The sequence below is a fragment of the Erinaceus europaeus genome, chromosome 23 (assembly GCF_950295315.1).
Source record: "Erinaceus europaeus chromosome 23, mEriEur2.1, whole genome shotgun sequence".
Classification (NCBI taxonomy): domain Eukaryota; kingdom Metazoa; phylum Chordata; class Mammalia; order Eulipotyphla; family Erinaceidae; genus Erinaceus; species Erinaceus europaeus.
Window position 1 is genome coordinate 12,674,996 of NC_080184.1, and position 24,902 is coordinate 12,699,897.

The 24,902-nt window shown below is 57.0% G+C and overlaps 2 protein-coding genes across 2 annotated transcripts; one reads left to right on the top strand and one right to left on the bottom strand.

Annotated features, from left to right (window-relative positions):
• The first annotated feature begins 859 nt into the window (after window positions 1-859).
• CNN1 (calponin 1) lies at window positions 860-8,895 on the top strand. The gene is made up of 7 exons (XM_007525972.2): window positions 860-1,025; window positions 2,986-3,107; window positions 5,639-5,705; window positions 5,789-5,926; window positions 6,901-7,011; window positions 7,371-7,517; window positions 8,393-8,895. The coding sequence occupies exons 1-7, from the start codon at window positions 963-965 to the stop codon at window positions 8,633-8,635; spliced, it is 891 nt and encodes a 296-aa protein (XP_007526034.1). The 5' UTR covers window positions 860-962; the 3' UTR covers window positions 8,636-8,895.
• Window positions 8,896-10,865: 1,970 nt separating this feature from the next.
• ELOF1 (elongation factor 1) lies at window positions 10,866-16,879 on the bottom strand. Its single transcript, XM_060181785.1, has 4 exons — window positions 16,778-16,879; window positions 12,612-12,745; window positions 11,581-11,651; window positions 10,866-11,427 (listed from the first exon to the last, which is right to left on the bottom strand). Exons 2-4 carry the CDS (start codon window positions 12,725-12,727, stop codon window positions 11,363-11,365), a joined length of 252 nt encoding a protein of 83 aa, XP_060037768.1. The 5' UTR covers window positions 12,728-12,745; window positions 16,778-16,879; the 3' UTR covers window positions 10,866-11,362.
• Window positions 16,880-24,902: the final 8,023 nt, after the last annotated feature.

Here is a 24,902-nt window from a genome sequence, read left to right on the forward strand (position 1 = left end):
GACAGAGAGACCAATACCTTAGCCCTACTCAACTTTAGCTGATGGTGGAGCCGGGGATTGAACCAGGGACCTCAGAGCCTCGGGCAGGGGAGTCTTTTTTTTTTAATTTTTTTTTCCCTTTTGTTGCCCTTGTTGTCTTTTTTATTGTTGTTGTAGTTATTATTGTTGTTGTTATTGATGTGGTTGTTATTGGATAGGACAGAGAGAAATGGAGAGAGGAGGGGAAGACAGAGAGGGGGAGAGAAAGACAGACACCTGCAGACCTGCTTCACCGCCTGTGAAGCGACTTCCCTGCAGGTGGGGAGCCGGGGGCTCGAACCGGGACCCTTACACCAGCCCTTGTGCTTAGCGCCACCTGCGCTTAACCCGCTGCGCTACCGCCCGACTCCCCAGGGAAGTCTTTTTACAGAACCATCTTGCTGTCTCTCAAGCCCATTTCCCAGATGTGGCCACAGGGACTCAGAGAGGGGACGGGACTCGCCCAAGGGACAGACTGTCGATGGCCTCTGGTAGGTGCAGCCACAAGGCCAAGCAAGCCCTGACCTCAGAAGCAAACAGCCTCAGCCCGGGGGGGGGGGGGGGGGGAGGCTCCCCTCAAAAATTAGGGAGGAGGCCAGGAAGCTTGGTCTTTGTCTAGCCAAGACACCCCCTGCAATAAAATACAGACCCCCCCCCCAGAGCTGCCCCCCTGAGGTGGAAACAATGACACCATCGACTTCCAATACCAAGGCTCTGACATCACAGGGGGGGGTGGATGCTGGCTGAAGTTTGGGGGGGGCGCCCCGCCCCTGGGCCCGCCCCCCAGCCCGATGGGCCGGCAGTGGGAGAGGCCTGAGGCTGCCTCCAGAGCTTCAAAAACGTGCAGGAGGGAAGCGGGGCGCAGGGAGCCACCACCGAGCCGGGGTACCCTCCAGGTTGCTGCTTCTGCCCCTGTGTCAGCAGCCCCCCGTCCCCCCAACACCATGTCCTCCGCTCACTTCAACCGGGGTCCTGCCTATGGGCTGTCGGCAGAGGTCAAGAACAAGGTAAGCCTGGACGGGGTGTCCCCCCTGCACCCCATTCTTCCCCCTGTCCTGCCAGAGACTCTGCTTTTTTTTTTTTTGGAGGTGGGACGATGGTCTCCCCCCAAACCTCCCCTCTACATGTCCCTTTGAGCCTTGGACCCCAAAGCGGGGGTGCATGGACAAGTTTGGGGGTGCAAAGAACCCTCAGCTCTTTTTTTTGGGGGGGGGGAGGGTGCAGGGAGTGGAGGGCTTCTCTGTCCACCTGCTCCACTTCATTTGCAAAGACCCCGCCCCACCAGAATCTCCTCGTTAACCCTCCGTGATGGGACGCTGGCTGAGCCAGGGAGGGAGAGGTTTGGTCATTTCCCTTCCCTGCCCCCCCACTCACCCCCAACTTGGGTGCACTTAGAGCTTGGGGGGGTCCCGGATGGTGGGATCCAAGAAAGACGGGGGGTGGGTGGAGAGGGGAAGCGAGGCAGCTGGGGGAGGGGAGGCAGAGTGTGGGCATTTGGAGGGTGGAGGGCCGACCTTCGAGCCTTGCACGGATGGGTAAATTGAGGCACAGGCGGTGGTGGCGGGGGGGATCCAAGCAGCCTGCGGAGGGAGGGGGTGCTGGGAGGGGGCTGGCTGGTCACGCCAGGGCAGCTCTGAACTGAGACCCCCCCTTACATCCCCAGCACAGCCCCCCCATCCCGCAGGAAGGGCTCCCCTGTATGTGGGGGCGGGCACCCCGAGTTCACTTGATGGAGATCAAGGGGAGCCCCCCTCCCCAGGGCGCAGGTGGCTGATGTGAGAGGGGTTGGTCTGCAGGGTGGGGGGGTGCTGGGGGAGGGGACAGGTGGGGGGGGTCGGGGAGGCCCCGCGGCGCCCCCTCCCCCGCCGCCCGCGCCGAGCCGCCGCGCCTTATAAGGCGGCCTCGGGGAGCCCGGCCCGCGGCTATATAAGGCCCGGCGCGCTTTATAAAGCGCGGGAGAGGGGGGCCAGGTGAGGGGCGCCCCCGCCCCCCCAACAGCATCCTGAGCCCCCGGCAGCCGGGTTCCATCCCCCAACACTCCCTGGGTTGGGGCCACCAGACCTCACCCCCCACCCCTCCCCTCACACACATACACCCCAGGGTGGAGGTGCCCGGGTGGGGGGGGGTCTGCTTGGCATTTTTTTGGGGGGGACGGGGATATAGAGGGACCCTGAGAAAGAGGGGGGGCCATGGGGAGAAAAAGAAAGCAGAGAGACAGCTTCTGGGAGCTGGGGATGGAGGGGGAAGAGAGAGAAGAGAAATAAGGGGCTGGGTGGGGCGACCCCCACCCAACCAGAGAGGGCCCCTGCAGAGGCTGGAGCATCACGCCCACCCCAGAGAGGCCAGAAAGGACCCCCCCCAATAAGAACTGAGTATCTGAACACAAAGAGGGCCTCCCCCCAAAAAAAGCTCAGCTAGATAACGGGGTGTCTCCGAGAGCATGCCCCCAACCCCAGCACAGGTCCAACAGGACCCCCACCTCTGACACACCACAAGCAGATGGGGGTAGCAGGTCCTGAGCCAAATATAGAGTTGGGGGACAGAAGACAGGCAGAGGTGGGGTGTAGGGGGTGGTCCCCGAGACCCCAACAGAGAGAGGGTCCCCTGGTGGGCACAGCGAAGGTACCGCCCCTGCTGCTGGGGACGCCCAGTCTGCAGTGAAGCCCAAGTTTGGCCTGGAGCGGGCGGCCAGACGCCACCCCCACCCCCCAGATCCCAGCGCCTCCCCTCTGAGGAGTTCTGGTAGCAGACCTCAGAATGCCTGGAATGGCCCTTTGGCAGGTGCCCCCCCCAACTCTCCCCCACCCCAACATGCTCTGGGGCGAGATCGCCTTAGTTGGGAAGAGACGGAGAAGGAGGAGGGAGAGCAGACTGGGGAGCCCAGCCTGCACCCCCTCCCCTCACTGCCCTCTCTCTGCCCCCCCTCCCCGTCCCCCTGCACCGCCCCCCACCCCTGCTGCCCCCCAGCTGGCCCAGAAATACAACCAACATCGAGAGCAAGAGCTTCGTGAGTGGATCGAGGGGGTGACGGGGCGTCGCATTGGCCCCAACTTCATGGACGGCCTCAAAGATGGTATCATCCTTTGCGAGTGAGTGGGACTGGGGGGGCTTTCCCCCACAAACCTGGCGTCTCCTCTCTGCCCCTCGTCACACACACCCACGCGGACTGGGTGCTTGGAGCTGAGTCCTGCAAAGCTCCCGGCCAGGCCAAGCACTCAGCTGTCGTAACGGAAACTTCTAGAACCCCAAGCCAGACTCTTTCTCTCTTTCTTCTTTCTCTTTCTTTTTTACTTTTTAAAAAATTTATTATTGGGGCGGGGGGGCAGGTGGTAGGGCAGCGAGTAAAGGTGGCACAAAGCACAGGACTGGCATAAGGATCCCGGTTCGAGCCCCCGGCTTCCCCTCCTCTCTCCATCTCTCTCTGTCCTCTCCAACAATGGCAATAGCAACAATAAGAGTAATAACGACAACAAGGGCAACAAAAATGGGAAAAAAAGATGGCGTCCAGGAGCAGTGGATTCATGGTGCAGGCACCCAGCCCCAGCAATAACCCTGGAGGCAAAAAAAAAAAAAAATATATATATATATATAATTATAATTATTATTATTGGGTAGAGACAGAAATTGAGAGGCGGGGGAAATAAATAGATGGCAGATAGATTGACAGAGACAGACAGACAGAGACACGCTGCAGCCCTGCTTCACCACTCCTGAAGCTTTCCCCCTACATTTGGGGACCGGGAGCTTGAACCTGAGTCTTTAACCTGGTAACCACCACCTGGCCCCCCTCTTTTCCCTCTCTCTCCCTCTCTCTCTCTTTTGTGTGTGTATACGAGAGCATTGCTAAGGCTGATATTTCAGAGACAAACAGAGAGAGCGAGAGGGAGAGAGAAGTCTGGGAGGTGGTGCAGTGGCTAAAGCTTTTTACTCTCAAGCATGAGGTCTTGCGTTCAATCCGCAGCCCTAACCTGCCTCGCAAACAGGGCAAAGCAACTTACTGTCCAGGTGAGCTATTCTGTCACATTTAAAAAATATTATTATTATTATTATTATTATCATCATTTCAGGGCCCTGCTCAGCTCTGGCTGATGGTGGTGCTGGGGACTGAACCTGGGGCCTCAGACAGGAGAGTCGCTGCAGAGTCATTATGCTGTCTACCCTGCCCCCACTTTTTCCTTCTCTTTCTTCCCCTTTTCTCTTTTATTTTTTAAAAATATTTATTTATTTGTTCCCTTTTGTAGCCCTTTTTATTGTTGTAATTATTATTATTTTATTAATATTTATTTTATTTATTTATTCCCTTTTGTTGCCCTGGTTGTTTTTTTTATTGTTGTAGTTGTTACTGTTGTTGTCGTTGTTGGCTAGGACAGAGAGAAATGGAGAGAGGAGGGGAAGACAGAGAGGGGGAGAGAAAGACAGACACCTGCAGACCTGCTTCACCGCCTGGGAAGCGACTCCCCTGCAGGTGGGGAGCCGGGGTTCGAACCGGGATCCTTATGCCGGTCCTTGTGCTTTGCGCCACCTGCGCTTAACCCGCTGCGCTACAGCCCGACTCCCTATTGTTGTAATTATTATTGATATTGTTGTCATTGTTGGATAGGACAGAGAGAAATGGAGAGAGGAGGGGAAGACAGAGGGGGAGAGAAAGACAGACACCTGCAGACCTGCTTCACCGCCTGTGAAGCGACTCCCCTGCAGGTGGGGAGCCGGGGGCTCGAACCAGGATCCTTGCGCTTTGTGCCACGTGCGCTTAACCCGCTGCGCTACCGCCCGACCCCCATGATTTATTTATTAAAGGGGGGGGAGCAAGCATCATTCTGGGACCGGCAATGCTGAGTTTAGAACTTGTGACGGCACACACAAAGTTGGCCACTTCACCACCTCCCAGGCCACAGCAAATAAATCTTAGGAGAAAAAGAGATGAGGGCCTGGCTGTGACGAACCTGGTCAAGTGCACATAGTCTGAAGCACAAGGACCTGGGTTCGAACTCCCGGCTCCCCACCTGCGGGGAGGGGGGGGGTCGATTCACAAGCAGTTAAGCACAGCATCAGGCGTCTCTCTGTCTCTCTCCCTCTCTATCTCCCTCTCCTCTCTCAATTTCTCTCTGTCCTGTCCAATAAAATGGAAAAAAATTGCTTCCAGGAGCAGTGGATTCGTAGTGCTGGCACTGAGCCCCAGTGATAACCCTGGAGACAAAAAAAGGGGGGGCACAAAGCACAAGGACAGGCGTAAGGATCCCAGTTCGAGCCCCCGGCTCCCCACCTGCAGGGGAGTCGCTTCCCAGGCGGTGAAGCAGGTCTGCAGGTGTCTGTCTTTCTCTCCCCCTCTCTTTCCCTCCTCTCTCCATGTCTCTCTGTCCTATCCAACAACAACAACAACCATAATAATAACTACAACAATAAAACAACAAGGGCAACAGCAGGGAGAATAAATACATAAAAATATGAAAAGACTCTCCAGCCTGAGGCTCTGAGGTCGGAGGTTCCATCCCCAGCCCCACCAGCAGCCAGAGTGGAGCAGGGCTCAGGGGGTCGGGGGTGGGTTGCTGAAAGCAGATGGCCGCTGCAGGATGTGGGGGTGCCCCTCCGCCACCCAGATGGCCCCCCCGACCCCCGCCAGGTTCATTAACAAGCTGCAGCCCGGCTCCGTGAAGAAGGTGAACGAATCCACCCAGAACTGGCACCAGGTGAGCCGGGCGGGAGGGTCCCCTGGGAGCCCCGCCCCGCGCCCCTCCGGGGACTGACCCCCACTGCCCCGGCCCGCACGCAGCTGGAGAACATCGGCAACTTCCTCAAGGCCATCACCAAGTACGGCGTGCGGCCGCACGACATCTTCGAGGCCAACGACCTGTTTGAGAACACCAACCATACGCAGGTGCAGTCCACGCTCCTGGCGCTGGCCAGCATGGTGAGTGGGGGCGGGGGCACGGATGGACAGGGACCAGCGCCCCCCTGGCCCCCAGTTCCTACTACCCCCCGCAGACCACTCCCCTGAGTTCCCCTCAGTCCCTGACCCCCAACTCCGGAGCCCTCTGCCCTATGTCCCCTGTCCCCCCAGTTCCTACTACCCGCCCTGGCAGCCCAATCCCCCTAGTTCCCCAGTTCCTACTACCCGCCCTGGCAGCCCAATCCCCCTAGTTCCCCTCAGTCCCTGGCCCCCACCCCGGAGCCCTCTGCCCTACGTCCCCTGTCCCCCCAGTTCCTACTACCCGCCCTGGCAGCCCAATCCCCCTAGTTCCCTTCTGTCCCTGGCCGCCCACCCTGGAGTCCTCTCTTGACAGCCACGCCCCAATATATTGGAAGCCCCGCCCCTAGAGAGCTCTCCCCTGTCGGCCACGCCCCCAAGTCCCTCTAGGCCCCGCCCCAGGGCCCTCTCCCCTGATGACCACGCCCCCAACCAGCCCATCCCAAGACTCTGGAAGCCACGCCCCTACGCCACGCCCCGAAGTCCCTGGAGGCCCCGCCCCCAGACCCTCTTCCCTAACAGCCACGCCCCCAGAGACCTCTTCCCTGTCAGCCCCGCCCCCAAGCCCGTGGAAGCCCCTCCCCAAGTCGCCTGACGACCACGCCCCCAATCAACCCGTTCCTGGGACCCTGGGAGCCCCGCCCCCAGACCCTCTTCCCTAAGGGCCATGTCCCCAGAGCCCTCTCCCCTGTAAGCTACGCCCCCAAGTCCCCGCCCTAGGGTCCTCTCCCCTGACGACCACGCCCCCAATCAGCCCTGCCTAAGACTCTGGACACCCTTGGCCCCCAGGGGCCCTCTTCCCTAACAGCCCCGCCCCCAGGATCCTGGAAGCCCCGCCCTCTAGGCAGCCCCTCCTCTCCTGTGCCCCCCCCCCCACGTACACACACTCCAGTCCCCTCGCCTCACCTCCCCCCCAGGCCAAGACCAAAGGGAACAAGGTGAACGTGGGCGTGAAATATGCAGAGAAGCAAGAGCGCAAGTTCGAGCCGGAGAAGCTTCGAGAAGGGCGCAACATCATCGGGCTGCAGGCAGGAGCCCCCCACTTCTCTCCCTCCCGGGCGATGGCGGGAGGGAGGTCGAGGAAAAGGGGCGGCATCCGGTCCCTGCAGGCCAGGGTGGGGGGGTAGACAGCAGAGTGGTTTTGCAAACAAGACTCTCCTGCCTGAGGCTGAGAGAGAGAAAGGGGGAGAGAGAGGGGGGGGGGTCTATCTGCATGGCGTGCCCATGTGATGCTGGGGCTCTACTAGATGAGATAATATTATTATTATTGTGATGATTATTTCTGAGTGTTTCAGAGAGGAGGGCTGCTCAGCTCCAGCGGTGCTGGGGACTCAGCCCGGCCTCCGGGTCTTGTACTCTGACGCTGAGCCGCCTGTCGCCCCCCCAGATGGGCACCAACAAGTTCGCCAGCCAGCAGGGCATGACGGCCTACGGCACCCGGCGCCACCTCTACGACCCCAAGCTGGGCACCGAGCAGCCGCTGGACCAGGCCACCATCAGCCTACAGATGGGCACCAACAAGGGTGCCAGCCAGGTGGGGGCGGCGGCCTGGGGCCTGACGCTCTTGCTACCCCCCACCCCGCTCCACCCCTTGATGGCGCCAACCCCTTTGCAACTCGCTGCCTTCCAGCCGACTCCCCCCCCCCCCCCCGTTCCCCACTTCGGAGGACCCTCCACAGCTGAGCCCCCACTGATCACCTTCTGACTCCTGTCTGCTGACCCCTCCCGCCCTCGCCCCCCCCGGGTCCGACTCTGTCCCCCACTTAGGCCTCTGTCACTGACCCCGCTCCCTGGCACACTGACCCCGCCCATGGGGAAGCCCCTTCGTTGGCTGCCCCTTATGACCCCCCCTCACTGACCCCACCGCCACTAGCCCCGCCCCTGCTGCCCCCCACCACTAGCCCCGCCCACACCTGTCATTCCCTCCCGCCCCCTGCTGGCCCCACCGCCACTAGCCTCGCCCCTCCGATCACGTCACTGGCCCCGCCCACCCCACCTGGCTGACACCTGTCATTCCCTCCCGCCCCCACCGCCACTAACCCCGCCCCTCCGATCACGTCACTGGCCCCGCCCACCCGCCCCGCTGACACCTGTCATTCCCTCCCGCCCCCTGCTGACCCCACCACCACTAGCCCCGCCCCTCCGATCACGTCACTGGCCCCGCCCACCCCACCTGGCTGACACCTGTCATTCCCTCCCGCCCCCACCGCCACTAACCCCGCCCCTCCGACCACGTCACTGGCCCCGCCCACCCGCCCCGCTGACACCTGTCATTCCCTCCCGCCCCCTGCTGACCCCACCGCCACTAGCCCCGCCCCTAATGTACGTCACTGACCCCGCCCCCATCACACCGTCACTCGCTCCCGTCCCGCCCCTGCGATGACGTCACTGACCGCCCCCGCCCCCCAGGCGGGCATGACGGCGCCGGGCACCAAGCGGCAGATCTTCGCGCCCGCGCTGGGCATGGAGCACTGCGACTCGGGCACCGTGAGCCTGCAGATGGGGAGCAACAAGGGCGCCTCGCAGCGCGGGATGACGGTGTACGGGCTGCCCCGCCAGGTCTACGACCCCAAGTACTGCCTGCACCCCGACCTGGAGCTGGGGGACCCCGCCCACAACCACGTGGGCCACGGCTACTACAACTCCGCCTAGGGGGTCCCCACCCCACCCCCCCGCATGGCGACACCCCGCGAGGGCGTCAGACTCACCGGACCCCCCCAGCCCCACGCCGCTGCCCCCTCCCAGCACCCAGGAGCAGAAGCCCACCCCACCCCCAGCGAACTCCCCTCCCCGAGCCCCCTCCCCGGGTGCCCCAGGCGGCTCGGATGGCGGGAGGTGACTGAGGGCAGCGACCCGAGCGGAGCGCTTTCTTTTTCTATTTCACTGGAGCACAAATAAATGGTAGCAACATCTTTAGAAAGGGGGTCTCCTGGGGGTCTGGCGCGGCCATACACACCGGGTCCCCCACTTCCGGAGGTCCGGAGGGGGGCGCCGTGGGCTCTCAAGGGTCCCCCTCCTTCCTGTTTTGTTAATATTCAAGGATAAATATGGGGCGGGGGGGTAGGTAGCATAATGCCAATAGATTCTCCTGCCTGAGGCTCAGGAGTCCCAGGTTCAGTCCTCTGCACCAGCAGAAGCCAGAGCTGAGCAGGGTTCTGGTAAAAAAAAAGAAAAGAAAAAAGAACAATGCAGTTATTGGCTAGAGACAAGTTGAAAGGGAAGGGAGGGAGAGAGAGAGAGAGAGAGAGAGAGAGACGCTAGATACCTGCTCAGCTCTGCTTTCTGGAGATTCAACCTTAGAGCGTCAGGGAGAAGTCTGCTTGCAAGAGAATTAATAATAATAATGACAATTATTAGAACCCCTGTGCTGTCTCCCCAACCCCATTTTATATTATGATGACCCTCTCCTACAAGCCAGTGACTTTAGAAAAAAAGAGAAAAAGATGGGGGCCGGGTGGTGGTGCACCGGGTCAAGTGCAAGGACCCATACAAGGATCTGGGTTTGACCCTCCGGCTCCCCACCTGGAGGGGGAAGCTTCACAAGCGGTGAAGCAGGGCTGTGGGTGTCTCTCAATTTCTCTCTACGTTCCTTCTCTCAATTTCTCTCTGTCCTATCCAATAAAATGGAAAAAACGACCACGGAGGGGGGATCCGCTTCCCAGGCGGTGAAGTAGGTCTGCAGGTGTCTGTCTTTCTCTCCCCCTCCGTCTTCCCCTCCTCTCTCCATTTCTCTCTGTCCTATCCAACAATGACAACATCAATAACAACAATAACTACAACAACAATCAAAAAATGACCACAGGAGCAGTGGATCTGTAGTGTCAGCACCACACCCCAGTGATAACCCCAGAGATAAAATAAATTCATTTATTGTTTGATAGACACAGAGAGAGAAGCAGAGCCCATATGCTGGTGGAATTCAAACTCAGGACCTCAGGCTTGAGGACTCTCTACCACGCCCTGTTCCCAGGCTTCGAGTGTTTGGATTTTTCTGTAGCTCTGGGCTCAAGTTGAGCTTCTGGGGTTGCAAGGCTGTGGCTCCCCAAAGCTGGGGATGAGACTGGAATGACCGACCCCAGAGGATCCCAGACACGTTCGCAATGCCTGGGTGCGTCACAGACCAGATTCCAGGCGCTCTTGGCTGGGTTATTGCTGAACCCCGAACCCCAATTCCCAGGGCTGCTGGGCTGGGACCCATCCAGGGCTGACTCAGGGCCCCGCCTGCTGGGGAGATGGGGTGCCAGGGGACTGAGCCCCCCCCCCCCCAGCCTGGAGGGGGACTGCCCCCGCAGCCAAATTAAGACTCACCACCTAGTGCCCCGGAGAGGTCTCTCCCTGCGGGTGCAGACCAGGGGTTTGAACCCTGGGTCCCTGTGCAAGGCGACATGTGCACTGTACAAGTGCACCACTGCCTGGCTTTTGTCCTTTTTAGTGAGAGGGACGGAGGACAGACAGACAGAAGTGGAGCCTCACTCCAGAACAGGTGATGCCCAGATTTGAACCCAGGACCTCAAGCTTGTTCACGAGACCAACACTTTATCAGCTCGTGGTGGGGCTGTGGGGACTCCAGGGGAGAAGCAGGCAGAACTCAGGCAGGGCAGTGCCTCCTCCTCCAGGAAGCCTTCCCTGACCATTCCGGCCCTCTCCGTGTGTTTTTTCCTCATTGTCACAGCTGAAAGGCTTGACCCGAAGCCAGTAGTTTTGTGGGGTCCTTGGTGCCCCGCCCTGCCCTTCTAGGCCATCCCAAATATGTCTGTCCTTCAAAATGACTGGACACCCCCCCCCAATCCTGGTGGCCTGCTGGGCTCACTCTCCCCTCTTGTGATTTCTTTCTTTCATTTTTTTTTGCCCCCAGCGCCAGGAATCCACCGGCAGCCAAGAGTCCTGTGGGTACACTTTATTGAAAGGCGCGTGACACATTCGCAGACCCCCACCCCACCCCATCCCACCCCGTTCCTACAAAAGTGATTAAAATGCCCTGCCCGCAGCCCTGCAGAGGGAGAGGGCAGCGCCAGGAGCTTGGTCTCGGGTGACTCGCCTCCTAGGAAGACGGGATCCCCCTCTTGGGGTCCTCCCCACAGCCGGAAGTGCGGGGGGAGGGGAACCGCAGGAGGAGGGAGCGTCTCAAAAGGCTTTTGGGGGGTGGTGGGCCAGGAGAGGCAGCTCCGGTGTTCTGGGGGTGTGGGTGTCACCGCCAGAAAGTCACCCCCACAGGCATCGCAACACACACATGCACACACACGCTCACACACATGCACACACACACTCACACACATGCACACACACGAATGCGCACACACACACACTCACATGGACCCACCCCCCACAGGTGGAGTTCCCGGTGGGCGGGGCCTCAGAGGGGGCGGGTCCTCGCAGTCGCTACTGATTGGCCGCCTCGCAGGCGTCTATCCAATCACTGTAGACGTCCACCGGCTCTGACAGATCTGGGCGTGGCCGTCAAGGAGGCTAGCGCGGTCGGTCGTGGGGTCAGGTGCCGGCCCAGAGCCTCCAGCTCAGGCCGGGGTCCCAGGTCCCAGGCCCGGTTCCCTCGCCCTCTCCCACCCCCCGCCCCCCAAAGCCGCGATCCCCAAGGATACAGGTGATGGGCGTCTGGAATTCCTCCAGGCACACGGTGCAGGAGATGACTCCGGTGTTCCGGGCGCGGTCCCTGGGGGGCGGGGGGCTTAGGGACGCGGAGACGGGGCCCCCCCACGCTGACTCCGCCCCGTATCGTATCCGGGGATCATTAGAGTTGAGACAGAGACAGAGCGACAGAGGCACAGAGCAACCGCAGCCCCCCCCCCCCCCAGCTTCCTGCACAAGAGGGGCCCGGGTCACAGCACACGGCAAAGCAGCGAGAGTTAGTCTAAGGGACCCACTTTGCCAGCCCGTTTAAATGCGTTTTTGTCGTTGTTTTAAACATATATATATATATATATATATTTGCCGTTTTGTTTTATATTTTTTTAAAGTACTGGAGAAATGTTTTAGAATCTTTTTATTATCATTATTTGTTGGCTAGAGGCAGCCAGAAAGCGAGGAGGGAGGGGGAGATAGAGACAGAGAGACACCCGCAGCCCCGCCTCACCCCTCGGGATGCTGTCCCCTGCAGGCGGGGATGGGGGCTCGAACCCGGGTCCTTGTGCACTCAACCAGGTGCACCAGTGGCCTGGCCCCCCGATTATTCTATTTTTGGTGACTGCCAGGCCCTCACTTCTCTGGATTGACCTGAGAACTGGAGGATATTGGAGAGAGAGAGAGAGATGGAGGGAGGGAGGGAGGGGTGCGAGCCTGGCCGCGCAGGAGGTGCAGTGGATGCAGTGCAGGATTTTCAGCTTGACGTCCTGAGTTCCATCCCCCGCACCGCGAGTGCCAGAGGGAGGCTTGCTTCTCTCCATCTCTCTCTCTCAACTATTAAATAAATAGATATGGTGTGGGGGGGAGGCTTTCCCTTTCTCCCTTTCCTCCTCTCTCTTAATAAGTAAACACATCTTGAATTAGAGAGAGAGACAGGGAGGGGGAGAGAGAGAGAGAGAGTGGGGAGGAGACGCACCCAGCGCACTGAGCTGCCCACCTCGCTGTGGGGCTCCTGTATGGGGTTGCCGGCAGGCGCCCGCCCCCAACTCACATCTTCACGTCGCAGGACTTCTCGTGGTTACAGAAGGGGCAGGTGAACTGGGTCTCCAGGGTGCCCGTCATCTTCTTCTTGGGGGGCGGTTTCCGCTTGGACTTCCTGCGCCCCATGTCTGTGGGAGGGTGAAACTGGGGTGGGGGCGAAGGGTGAGTGGCAGGCTGGGCACCAGCACCCTCCCGCCAGCCGGGGGAGCGCTGCCCCCACAGGAGAGTCAGCTTGCAGAATAACAGTTACTGCGATTGGTTCCTTCTATTATTTCCCCCAGAACCCTGCTCAGCTCCGGCTGATGGCGGTGCTGGGGGTTGAACCCGGGATCTCGGAGCCTCCGCTGGGAGCGTCTGTTTGCAGAACCGTCATGCTGGTTCCCCAGCCTTCTCATTTCTTTCCTTTCGCCTCGTGTGTGGGTTCTATCAACCACTCCCGGGCTGATTTCTCTCCTCTGTTTCGGGGTGGGGTGGGAGAGGGAGAGATATCCCAGCGAGGGATCTTCCCCCAGTGCTGCGGCCCAGCCATGTGGTGCCCGGCTTTGAGCCCGGACTGCGTCCTGGTAAGACACGGGCCCTGGCCAGTGAGTGGCCTCTAGCTCCTTCTCATCTTGAACCGAGACACTTATTTGACCTCTTGTTTCCTGCCGTTCTCGGAGCAGCGCTAATTTATGTGTGGAGGAGAGAGGGAGAGAGAGGAGCGGAGCCTCCCTCTGGCACCTGCGATGCCTGGAGCCCAGCGCTTTCTCCACTGTGCCCCTCCTGGGCTGCTATTCCATTTTCTATATTTGTCAGACAGAGACAGAGAGAAATCGAGAGAGGAGGGAGGGAGAGAGGGAGGAAGAGAGAGAGAGACACCTGCAGCCCTGCTCCACCGCCCAGGAAGCTTCCCCCCCTGCAGGTGGGGACCAGGGGCTCGAACCCGGGTCCTTGCACTCAGCAGGTGCGCCTCCCCCACCCCCACCCCCGCGTCCCAGCTCCTGCCCCTGCCCCGCTCCCGCACCCCTGTAATTACACCTGCCTCTGCCCGCGGTGCCTCCCTGTCGCCCCAAGTCTCCCGAGGGCTGAGTCAGCGCGGGGCCTCGCCCACACGCTCAGCTACCCCAGCTCCTGGGCCCTGCGAGGGGGTGCAGAGGTGGGGTGCAGGCCCCCCGCAAGCACCAGGCTCTGAGGTCCCGGGTTCGATCCCCAGCACCACCAGCAGCCAGCGCTCAGCAGGCTGTGGGCTCTCTCTGTGCATCTTTCTCTTTCACTGGGTGACAATGAAGACACAGGCTCTCAGAACACTGGGGACCCGGCTAAGCCAGTACTGAGAGGGGCACATCAGGCAGCAAGCAAAAGCTCAAATCAACCGCCTGACCGCACACCTCGAAGACTCAGAAGAGGAGGAACAAAGGCACGCAAAAGCCACCCGAAGGAGAGAGACGACTAAAGTCAGGGCAGAAACACCTAACACTGAGAATGAGACACCCATCCAGAAGATCAACGAGAGGAAAGGAAAGGAAAGACTACTTCCGAAGAGTGAACAGAACTGACAGACTCTTTCAGCCAGACTCGCGAAACAAAACAGGGGAGATGGCCCAAATCAGTCGGGTCCAAATGAACGAGGAGACACGGAGTCGTGGGCGAGTCGCTAGGTACCTAAAACTTCCCAAAGGAAGCAACCAGGAGCCGGTAATATGAACAGGCCCCTCACAGCCGAAGCAACCAGAACAGTGATCAGAAACCTTCCCAAGAATAACAGTCCTGGACCACATGGTTTTACAGGTGAATTCTACAGGGAGACGGGGGGTGGCGCAGCGGGTTAAGCGCAGGTGGCGCAAAGCACAAGGACCTGAGTAAAGATCCCGGTTCGAGCCCCCGGCTCCCCACCTGCAGGGGAGTCGCTTCCCAGGCGGTGAAGCAGGTCTGCAGGTGTCTGTCTTTCTCTCCCCCTCTCTGTCTTCCCCTCCTCTCTCCATGTCTCTCTGTCCTATCCAACAACGACGACATCAATAACAACAATAATAACTACAACAATAAAACAACAAAGGCAATAAAAGGGAATAAATATTTTTTAAAAATTCTAGCTGTCTCTATCTAATAAATAAATATATAAAAAGAGAGCAAGCCAGCCAATCCGTCTCATCCTTAATGCCCACGACTTTGATCTTCTTTTATTATTGTAATATTTTTATATTTCCTTTTATGTTGTTTATGTTGCCCTTGATGTTTTTATTGTTGTTGTTGTTGGGTAGGACAGAGAGAAATGGAGAGAGGAGGGGAAGACAGAGAGGGGGAGAGAAAGACAGATGCCTGCAGACCTGCTTCACCGCCTGGGAAGCGACTCCCCTGCAGGTGGGGAGCTGGGGGCGCGAACCGGGATCCTTCCGAGGGAAGGGGAAGAGAGAGACAGAGACACACAGACACCCGCAGCCCTGCTTCACCGATCATGAAGCTCCCCCCCCCCCCGCAGGTGGGGACGGGGGCTTGAACCCGGGTCCCAGTGCCGGCTGACGTGTGTGTGCTCAACGGGTGCCCACCGCCCTGCGGAGGCTCCCTTCTTTCTGGCTCTCCTCTCCGCCAGCCCTGAACCCGGGGCCAGTTCGCCCCCCGGTACCAGGTGCTCTGCCCGACCCCAGATCCAGCTTTTCCGCGGAGCCGCTGCCAGGGGATGCGCCCTGCTGCCCCCTCATCCCTCAGCAGCAGCTAAAGAGTCCTGGGGGCGGGCACAGCAGCATGGCTCTGAGGCCCGGGTTCCATCCCCACAGGGCACCAGGAGCCCAGCCAGGGGGTGAAGACAACAACAACAAAGTAAATAAATAACCCTTCTGCTAGTCCCGCTTCTTTCTCTCTCTGTCCCCAGGCTGAGTAAACACTTTGGGGAGGTAGGGGCTGGAAATGACAGCCACCAAGGCTGCATGAGAGATAGACAGACAGACAGACAGAAGTCGGGGTACGGCTGGGGCGCTCTGTGCTTGTCCACGTTCAGGCCTCGGGAGCACCAAGCACAGCACCCACCGGGGGAAGCTCCGCCAGTGACCAGTGACGAGGCGGTGCCCTAGCGCCTCTCTCCTTTCACCAGCTCTGCCTGGCCGCTGTCATTGAAAAGAAAGAACAGGAGGAGAGGGAGAGAGAGAGAGAGAGAGAGAGAGAAGAGAGAAGAGGGGGGGGAAGGGCTGGGGAGACAGCAGGACGGTTCTGCAGAGAGGCTCTGAGGTCCCAAGTGCAATCCCCAGCAGCCAGAGCTGAAAATAATAATAATAATAATAATAATGAGGAGGAGGAGGAGGAGGCTGGGGACGCAGCACAGGGGCTCTGCAAACAGACTCTCCCGCCTGAGGCTCTGAGGTCCCGGGTTCCATCCCCAGCACCGCCAGCAGCCGGAGCCGAGCAGGGCTCTTTGCCCCCCCCTCTCTTTCTCTCTCTCTCTCTTTCTCGCTCTCTCTCTCTCTCTCTCTCTCTTTCTCGCTCTCTCTCTCTTTCTCTCTCTCTCTCTCGCTCTCTCTCTCTTTCTCTCTCTCTTTCTCTTTCTCGCTCTCTCTCTCTCTTTCTCGCTCTCTCTCTCTTTCTCTCTCTCTCTCTTTCTCGCTCTCTCTCTCTTTCTCTCTCTCTTTCTCTTTCTCTCTCTCTCTCTCACGTAGACCCGCAAAGCCGATGGGGTCTGTACACGTTGAGAAGTCAAAGCAATCGATCCGCCGACGCCTCCCCCAGCCGGGGTGGACGGGCTGCCAGCTGGCAGGGAGCCCCCTCATCTTGGGGGCATTTCCAGACTGCTCCCCCAATGCGGCTTTGGGGCCCCAACCCGCCCACCCCCCCCCCAGCGCCCCGACCGCCCGGCCCGCACCTGCGCCCCGCAACTACATGTTGCACGAGGAAAATGGAGCCTTTCCCTGCACCCCGATCCTCGCTCCCTCCCCCCCAACAACAACAACAACAGTAAAGATGGGGGGGCGTGTGGATTGCAGAGACTCGCGGGGCCCCGAGCCTGCGGACCCGCTCACCGCGGCGGCGGCGGCATCGCCTCCCGAGGGCCGGGGGCCGGGGGCGCCCTGAACCCCGGGAGCCCGGCCCCCGCAGCCGGGAGCGCTCGGTGTCTCCTCCAAGGCGACGGGGTGCGACCCACCCCCCACCCCCCCCCCCCCCACGGCCGCCGCTCCCCTCCCCCCACCCCAACGGCCCGCCCCGCGCGCTCACCTGCACCCGCCCGACTCGCTCGCGGCCGCCGAATGACTGGCGGCGCCCGAGACCGCGGCCTTAAAAGCCGGAGGAGGAGGAAGCGGAAACCCCTCCCCTCGCGCGCACGCCCCGCCCACCGCGCGGCCGGCCCCGCCTCCTTCAGCTCGGTTGTATTCAGGCGTCCCGGCTGGCGCGGTGGCACTGCGCATGAGCCAGACGGCTGGACGGCTATTGGGCGATTCAGACAGGTGGGCGGGGCCACTGTGAGGATGGGCGGGGCCTCGCTCTAAGATAACCACGCCTATTGGTGAGCAGGGAGGTGGGCGGGGGCACGGCGGCTTTTTAAACGGTGGCCGCGCTCTGTTTGGCTGCTGGGGGGGGGCTGTCTCCCATCTGTGTAGGGGGTCGTGTGCGTGTCCACAACTTCGGATGCATTTTAATGTCATGGAGCGGGCTGGGGAGACAGCACAGTGGCTCAGCAAAAAGCTTTTTTTTCCAGTCTGAGGCTCTGGAGGCCCCAGGTTCAATCCCTAGCACCACCTTCTGTTACAGCTGAGCAGGGCTCTGGGGAAAGAATGATGAATTATTATTAGGTTATTATTATTCATTATTACAATGAATGGGGCTGGGGAGACAGCACAATGATTCTGCGAAGAAAAACACAAAATGACTCTCCTGCCTGAGGCTCTGAGATCCCAGGTTCAGTCCCGAGCACCATCGTCAGCCAGAGCCCTCTCTATCGCCCTCTCCCCTCTCAATTTCTGACTGTCCCTACCGAAGAAATAAAAATTTTTAAAAAATGGGGGGCGGGAATCAGGCGGTAATGCAGTGGGTTAAGTGCAGGTGGCACAAGCGCAAGTCCGGTGTTAGGCTCCCGGTTCAAGCCCCCGGCTCCCCACCTGCAGGGGAGTCGCTTCCCAGGCGGTGAAGCAGGTCTGCAGGTGTCTGTCTTTCTCTCCCCCTCTCTGTCTTCCCCTCCTCTCTCCATTTCTCTCTGTCCTAGCCAACAATGATGACAACAATATCAACAACAATAACTACAACAATAAAACAACAAGGGCAACAAAAGGGAATAAATGTTTAAATTTTTTTCTTTCTTTTAGAACTTGGGGAAATAGCATAATGGTTGTGAATCAAAAAGCCTTTCACATCTGAAACCCCAAAGCTCCCAGAGCTGAGTGGTGCCCTGGTGGGGAAAAAAAAAGAACATTAATTTCTTGTTTAGATTTATTTATTTATTTATTGCCTCCAGGGTGAACGCTGGGGCTCCATGTCAGCACTATGAATCCGCTGCTCCTGGAGGCCATTTTCTCCATATTTTTGCCCTTGTTGTTGTCGTCGTTGTTGGATAGGACAGAGAGACATGGAGAGAGGAGGGGAAGACAGAGGGGGGCAGAGAAAGACAGACACCTGCAGACCTGCTTCACCGCCTGGGAAGCGACTCCCCTGCAGGTGGGGAGCCGGGGGCTCGAACCGGGATCCTTATACCAGCCTTGCACTTTGTACCATGTGCGCTTAACGTAATATGCTATTGCCTGGCCCGTATTTATTTATTTATTTATTTATTTATTTATTTATTTATTTATTTATTATCAGAGCCCTGCTCAGCTCTGGCTCATGTTAGTGCTGATGATTGAACCTGGGATCTTGAGCCTCTGGCATGAAATCGTAAGATCACAGGGGTACAATTCTACATAATTCCCACCGCCAGAGTTCCGTATCTCATCCCCTCCATTGGAAGCTTCCCTATTCTTTATCCCTCTGGGAGTGTGGACCCAAATTTTTTATGGGGTGCAGGAGGTAGGCATTCTGGCTTCTGTCATTGCTTATCTGCTGAATAAGGGAGTTGGCGGGTGGATCCACACTCCCAGCCTGTTTCTGTCTTTCCCTAGTGGGGCAGGGATCTGGGGAGACGGGTTCCAGGACACACTGGCAAGGTCGTCTGCCCAGGGAAGTCAGGGTGACATCATGGTAGCACCTGGAACTTGGTGGCTGAAAAGCATTAAGATATAAAGCAGAACAAACTGTTTAATAATCAGGAACCTAAAGGTAGGACTAGAGCAAATGAAGGTAGGGGTCTTCATGCGGGAAGAAGCTAGGAAGTCTGTTTTAGATATGTTCCTAGGGGCCCATGGCTTTAGTCATTTTTGCCTGAGCCTGACAGCTAACATGCAGGTGGGCTAAAGGTATTGTCTGGGGAGATGATGTCAGAGTTGAGAACAGGGCCTAGAAAGCTGGATCAGGGCAGAGAAGGTCCCTAATATGGTAAAAGTATATAAATACTTTTAATTGCAAACTCCATTTATCTGACCCAGGGCCCACGTCTATTTACATTCAACCCAGGAGCCCATGTGACCTCTGAGTCCCTGTCACTCTGAGCTCGCATGCCATGGTCACAGCTGGAGACATTCTAGGCTGCTCTCATGTCAGGCCCCGTCTTCCCCGAGGGGCAGAGTGGGCTGACCCAGCCTCCCTTCAGAGTGGGGGTGTCCCCACCATGGCTGCTCTCCAGTGAGGGCCAGAGCCTGGAGAGTATATATAATATAGTGAACCCCCACGAGAGGGTTCACTATATTCCTGATGGACATGACCAGTGATGGTGGAGAGACCAGTCTGTTAGAGGTCTAGGCCCATCAAATATATAATTTTTTTTTTTGAAAGACAGGAGAGCGGTTAGCTGCGTCATCTGTGGCTGGGAGCCGTTGACTTTCACAAGTATTGCATCACTGGCGCAATGATTGAAGTCCCACCCTCACGGTAAAGATAATATTTAACTTGATCCCTCCTTAAGTGGTGTTGCCAACTGACTGCTCCCCAGTGTGGCCACCAGAGGGCAGTGTAGCCCCAGGATCGCCTCTGCTGGTCTCTGCTCAGCTCTGGCTTGCGGTGATGTTAGGGCTTGACCCTGGGACCTTTTAATAACTCAGGCAGGAGAGGTTATTTATTTTATTTATTTATTTATGCCTTCAGGCTTATCACTGGGGCTCTGTGCCGGCACTACGAATCCACTGCTCCTGGCGGACATTATTTATTTTCTTTTTATGTTGCCCTTGTTTTTATCATTGTGGTGGTTATTATTATTGTTGTTATTAATGTCATTCTTGTTGGATAGGACAGAAAGAAATGGAGAGAGGAGACAGACACCTGCAGACCTGCTTCACCGCCTGGGAAGCGACTCCCCTGCAGATGGGGATCCGAAGGCTCGAACCGGGATCCTTACACCGGTCCTTGCATTTCACGCCACCTGTGCTTAACCCGCTGCGCCACCGCCCGACTCCCCGTGGGCATTTTTTAATTACATTCTATTGGATAGGACCGAGAGAAATTGAGAGGGGAGGAGGGAGAAAAAAAGAGACATATGAAACCTTGCGTCACTGCTCATGAAGTGTCCCCTTTGCAGGGAGGAGTACGGGGCTTGAACCTGGATCCTGGCACGGGTCCTTGTGCTTAGTCTTATGTGTGCTTATCTGGCACACCACCTCCAGACGCCTGGGAAAGCTTTTTTTTTTTTATTTAAATTTTTTATTTAAGAAAGGATTAATGAACAAAAACATAAGGTAGGAGGGGTACAACTCCACACAATTCCCACCACCCAATCCCCATATCCCACCCCCTTCCATGATAGCTTTCCCATTCTCTAGCCCTCTGGGAGCATGGACCCAGGAGGGTCGTTGAGGGTTGCAGAAGGTAGAAGGTCTGGCTTCTGTAATTGCTTCCCCGGGAAAGCTTTTTTAAAATTATCATTATACTATCTTCCCTGGCTCTCTTTCTTTTATTCTGCTATTATTTTGATAGAGACAGAGATATTTAGGGAAGGGGGAGATAGAGAGGAAGAGAGACAGAGACACCCACAGCCCTGCTTCACTGCTCATGAAGCTTCCCCCCTGCAGGTGGGAGCCAGGGGCTCGAACCCAGGTCCTTGTGCACTGTGATGTGAGCGCACCAACACCTGGTCACAGCTTTAATCTTTATATTTATCTATGAAAAAGAGATAAAGAGGGGGCCGGGTGGTAGTGCAGCCGGTTAAGCACACATGGCACCAAGCGCAAGGACAGGCCGAAGTATCCTGGCTCCCCACCTGCAGGGGAGTCGCTTCCCAGGCGGTGAAGCAGGTCTGCAGGTGTCTGTCTTTCTCTCCCCCTCTCTGTCTTCCCCTCCTCTCTCCATTTCTCTCTGTCCTGTCCAGCAACGACAACATCAATAACAATAACAAGAAGAGCAACAAGGGCAACAACAATGGGGAAAAAATGGCCTCTAGGAGCAGTGGATTTGCAGTGCTGGCACCAAGCCCCAGCAATAACCCTGGAAGCAAAAAGTAAAAAAAATAAAGAGATAAAGAGATAGAGGAGGTGGGGAGAGGAGGTGGGGAGACAGAGAGACAGACAGAGAAGCGGTGGCAGGGAGGGAACTCAGGACTTCAGGCTTGAGGGTCCAATGCTTTGTCCACTGTACGCCATCACTATTTTTTTTCTTCCCCACAGCCCTGCTCAGCTCTGGCTGCTGGCGGTGCTGGGGATGGAACCTGGGACCTCAGAGCCTCAGGCAGGAGAGTCTCTTTGGAGAACCTTCATGCTCTCTGTCTCTCTCCCCCACCTCCATCTCTCTATGTGTCACTGTATATATATCTATGTATATATATATATATATTACTCTGTATCTCTCTCTCTATATCACTGCTACGTAATAAATACAACACGTTTTTTGAAGATTTTATTTATTTATGAGAAAGAGGAAAAAAGAACCAGACATCACTCCTGGTCCATGTGCTGCCAGGGACCAGACATAGGACCTCATGCTTGAGAGGCCGATGCTTTATTCACTGCACCACCTCCCGGACCACAGTACAACACATTTTTATTGGGCTGGGGAGACAGCACAGCGGTTTTGCCACAGACTCTCCCCCCTGAGGCTCTGAGGTCCCAGGTTCAATTCCCAGCACCAGCAGCAGCCAGAGCTGAGCAGTGCTGAGAGCGAGAGAAAGAAAGAAAGAAAGAAAGAAAGAAAGAAAGGAAGAATGAAAGAAAGAAAGAAAGACAGACAGACATTGTAACAGAGACCAGGGCCCCATTCTGCTCCATGTGGTGCTTGGGGATCGAACCAGGAACTTCAGAGGTGCAAGTCTGCTGCCCTACCCACTGAACTGTCCTGCCCTCACCGTGGCTGGACGCTGGCTGACTGACCTTGACCCCAGCACCCAGTATGTCCACACAGAAGCAGCAGGGGGCCTTTCTCCCTGTGGAGGAGGGGCTGCGGGGGACAGCCCCCCATCTTTGTCGCTCTCCCCCCACACCCCAGGGCCAGCTTTGAATGTGTCACTTCCCCTTTCCACTTGGGGTCCCTGTGAACCCAGATGGAGGGCTGGCTCCACGCTCCGCGTCCCCTGAGTCAGACTCCAGCCTGGCCCGTGCCCCTGAGTCAGGTTTTGGGGACCCCCAGGACTCACACGGTCAGGACGAGGGGTGACCGCTTCCTGGATGTCACCTCGGGTCCACTGGTCAGCGTCTGTGGCGTCTGGGGGGATGGGTGGCAGGGGGACATGCTTCTATGCTTAGATACCGGTTCATTTATTTTTTGGAGTTTCTCTGGAATAGGAACAGAAACTGAGAGGGAGTAGGGAGATAGAGAGACAGAGAGACAAAGAGATACAGCCCTGCTCCACCCTGCAGATAAAAAATTGGGGACTTGAACCTGGGGCCTTGAGCACTGTGAGGTGTGCTCTACTGACCTTACTACCTTCCAGCCTCACCATTTCCTTATTAATGAGAGAGACTGGGAGAGACAGAGAGACAGAGAGAGACATGAGACCAGAGCCAGCCCTACTGAGCTCTGGCTGATGGTGGTGCTGGGGACTGAACCTGGAGCCTCAGAGCTTCAGGCAGGAGAGTCTCTGTGCAGAACCAACATGCTGTCTCTGTATTATTATTATTACCATTATTATTATTGTGAGTCACTAGCAGATTTGAACCTGAGACTTTGGGCCTTCAAGCCCGAGAGTCTTTTTTTTTCTAATTAAAAAAATTATCTTTACTTATTGGATAGAGACAGCCAGAAATCAAGAGGGTAGAGGAAGAGAGACAGAGAGATCCCTGCAGCCCTGTTTCACTGCTTGTGAAGCTTTCCTCTTGCAGGTGGGGACGAGGAACTTCAGCTTGGGTCCTTGTGCATCGTAACATGTGTGCTCAACCAGGTGCACCACTGCCTGGCCCCCCTGCTTTTTTTTTTTTTTTGGCTTTTTCTTTCTTTTTTAAATATTTATTCTCTTTTGTTGCCCTTGTTGTTTTTAGTGTTGTAGCTATTATTATTGTTGTTATTGATGTTGTCGTTGTTGGTTAGGACAGAGAGAAATGGAGAGAGGAGGGGAACAGAGAGGGGGAGAGAAAGACAGACACCTGCAGACCTGCTTCACCGCCTGGGAAACGACTCCCCTGCAGGTGGGGAGCCGGGGGCTCGAACGCAGATCCTTCGGCCGGTCCTTGCGCTTTGCACCACCTGCGCTCAACCCGCTGCGCTACCGCCCGACTCCCTTTATTGGCCTTTTCTATCAAGGTCGTTATCGCTGGGGCTCAGTGGTAGCACCACGAACCCACCATCCCCAGTGGTCTTTCCTCCATCCATCATTTTCCTTAAAGAAACAGACATGGGCAGAAGGGGAGAGAGAGAGAGAGACAGAGAGACACCTGCAGCTCTGCTTCCTGGGTCCTTGTGCACGGTGCTGTGTGGACCACCACCACCCCTTAAAATTAATTATCTTCTGGGAGTCGGGCGGTAGCGCAGTGGGTAAACACACATGGCACAAAGCACAAGGACCGGCGTCAGGATCCCGGTTCACGCCCCCGGCTCCCCACCTGCAGGGGAGTCGCTTCCCAGGCGGTGAAGCAGGTCTGCAGGTGTCTATCTTTCTCTCCCCCTCTGTCTTCCCCTCCTCTCTCCATCTCTCTCTGTCCTAGCCAACAAGGATGGCATCAACAATAATAACAACAATAGAAAACAAGGGCAACAAAAAGGGGAAACTAAAAATAAAAAATTATATTCTTTCTTTTTATTTGCTTATTTATTTTTACCAGAGCCCTGCTCAGCTCTGGCTGCTGGTGGTGCAGGGGATTGAACCTGGGACCTCAGAGCCTCAGGCAGGAGAGTCTGTTTGCAGAACCATGATGCTATCTTCCCCACCATTAATTGTCTTTTTGAAACATCAAAGCCCTGCTCAGCTCTGGCTGCTGGTGGTCCTGGGGATTGAACCTGGGGCCTTGGAGCTTCAGGCGGGACAGTCTTTTTGCAGAACCCCTGTGCTGTCTCCTGAGTCCCCAAAGGATTTATTTACTTCTTTATTTTAGAAAGCTGTCTGAATGGCCTGGGGGTGGGGGGTGGCACAGTGGATAAAGCACTGGATAAAACCTGTGGTCCCGAGTTCCATCCCCAGCATCGCAGGTGCCTGAGGGTGGACACTGTGTTTCTCTCACGAATACACAGAGAAATATTAAATTTTCAAAGCAATGAAACCCTCGTCTGAAGCTGGCTGGCTGTAGTTGGGGATTTGTACAGAAAGACCAGTTTTTAGAAAATCATTTACTTATTGGCCAGAGAGAAATTGAGAGGGAAGGGGGAGATAGAGAGGGAGACAGAAACACCTGCAGAATGCTTCACCACTGGTGAATCTTTCCCTCTGCAGGTGGGGACCAGGGGCTCGACCTTAGGTCCTTGCATGTGGTTAACACATGTGCTCTATATCGAGTGTACCACCACCCACCCACCCACCCAGCCTCATGAACCCAGTTTTTTTTTGGGGGGGCCGCTGGTGGAGCCTCGATATTTAATAACCCAGGTGACATGGTTTAAGACAAGGGGGTTGAGCGGTAGCGCAGCGGGTTAAGCACACGTGGCGCAAAGCACAAGGACCGGCATAAGGATCCCGGTTCACGCCCCCGGCTCCCCACCTGCAGGGGAGTCGCTTCCCGGGCGGTGAAGCAGGTCTGCAGGTGTCTGTCTTTCTCTCCCCCTCTGTCTTCCCCTCCTCTCTCCATTTCTCTCTGTCCTACCCAACAACAACAATAATAACCACGACAAGGCTACAACAACAAGGGCAACAAAAGGGGGGGGGATGGCCTCCAGGAGCACTGGATTCATGGTGCAGGCACCGAGCCCC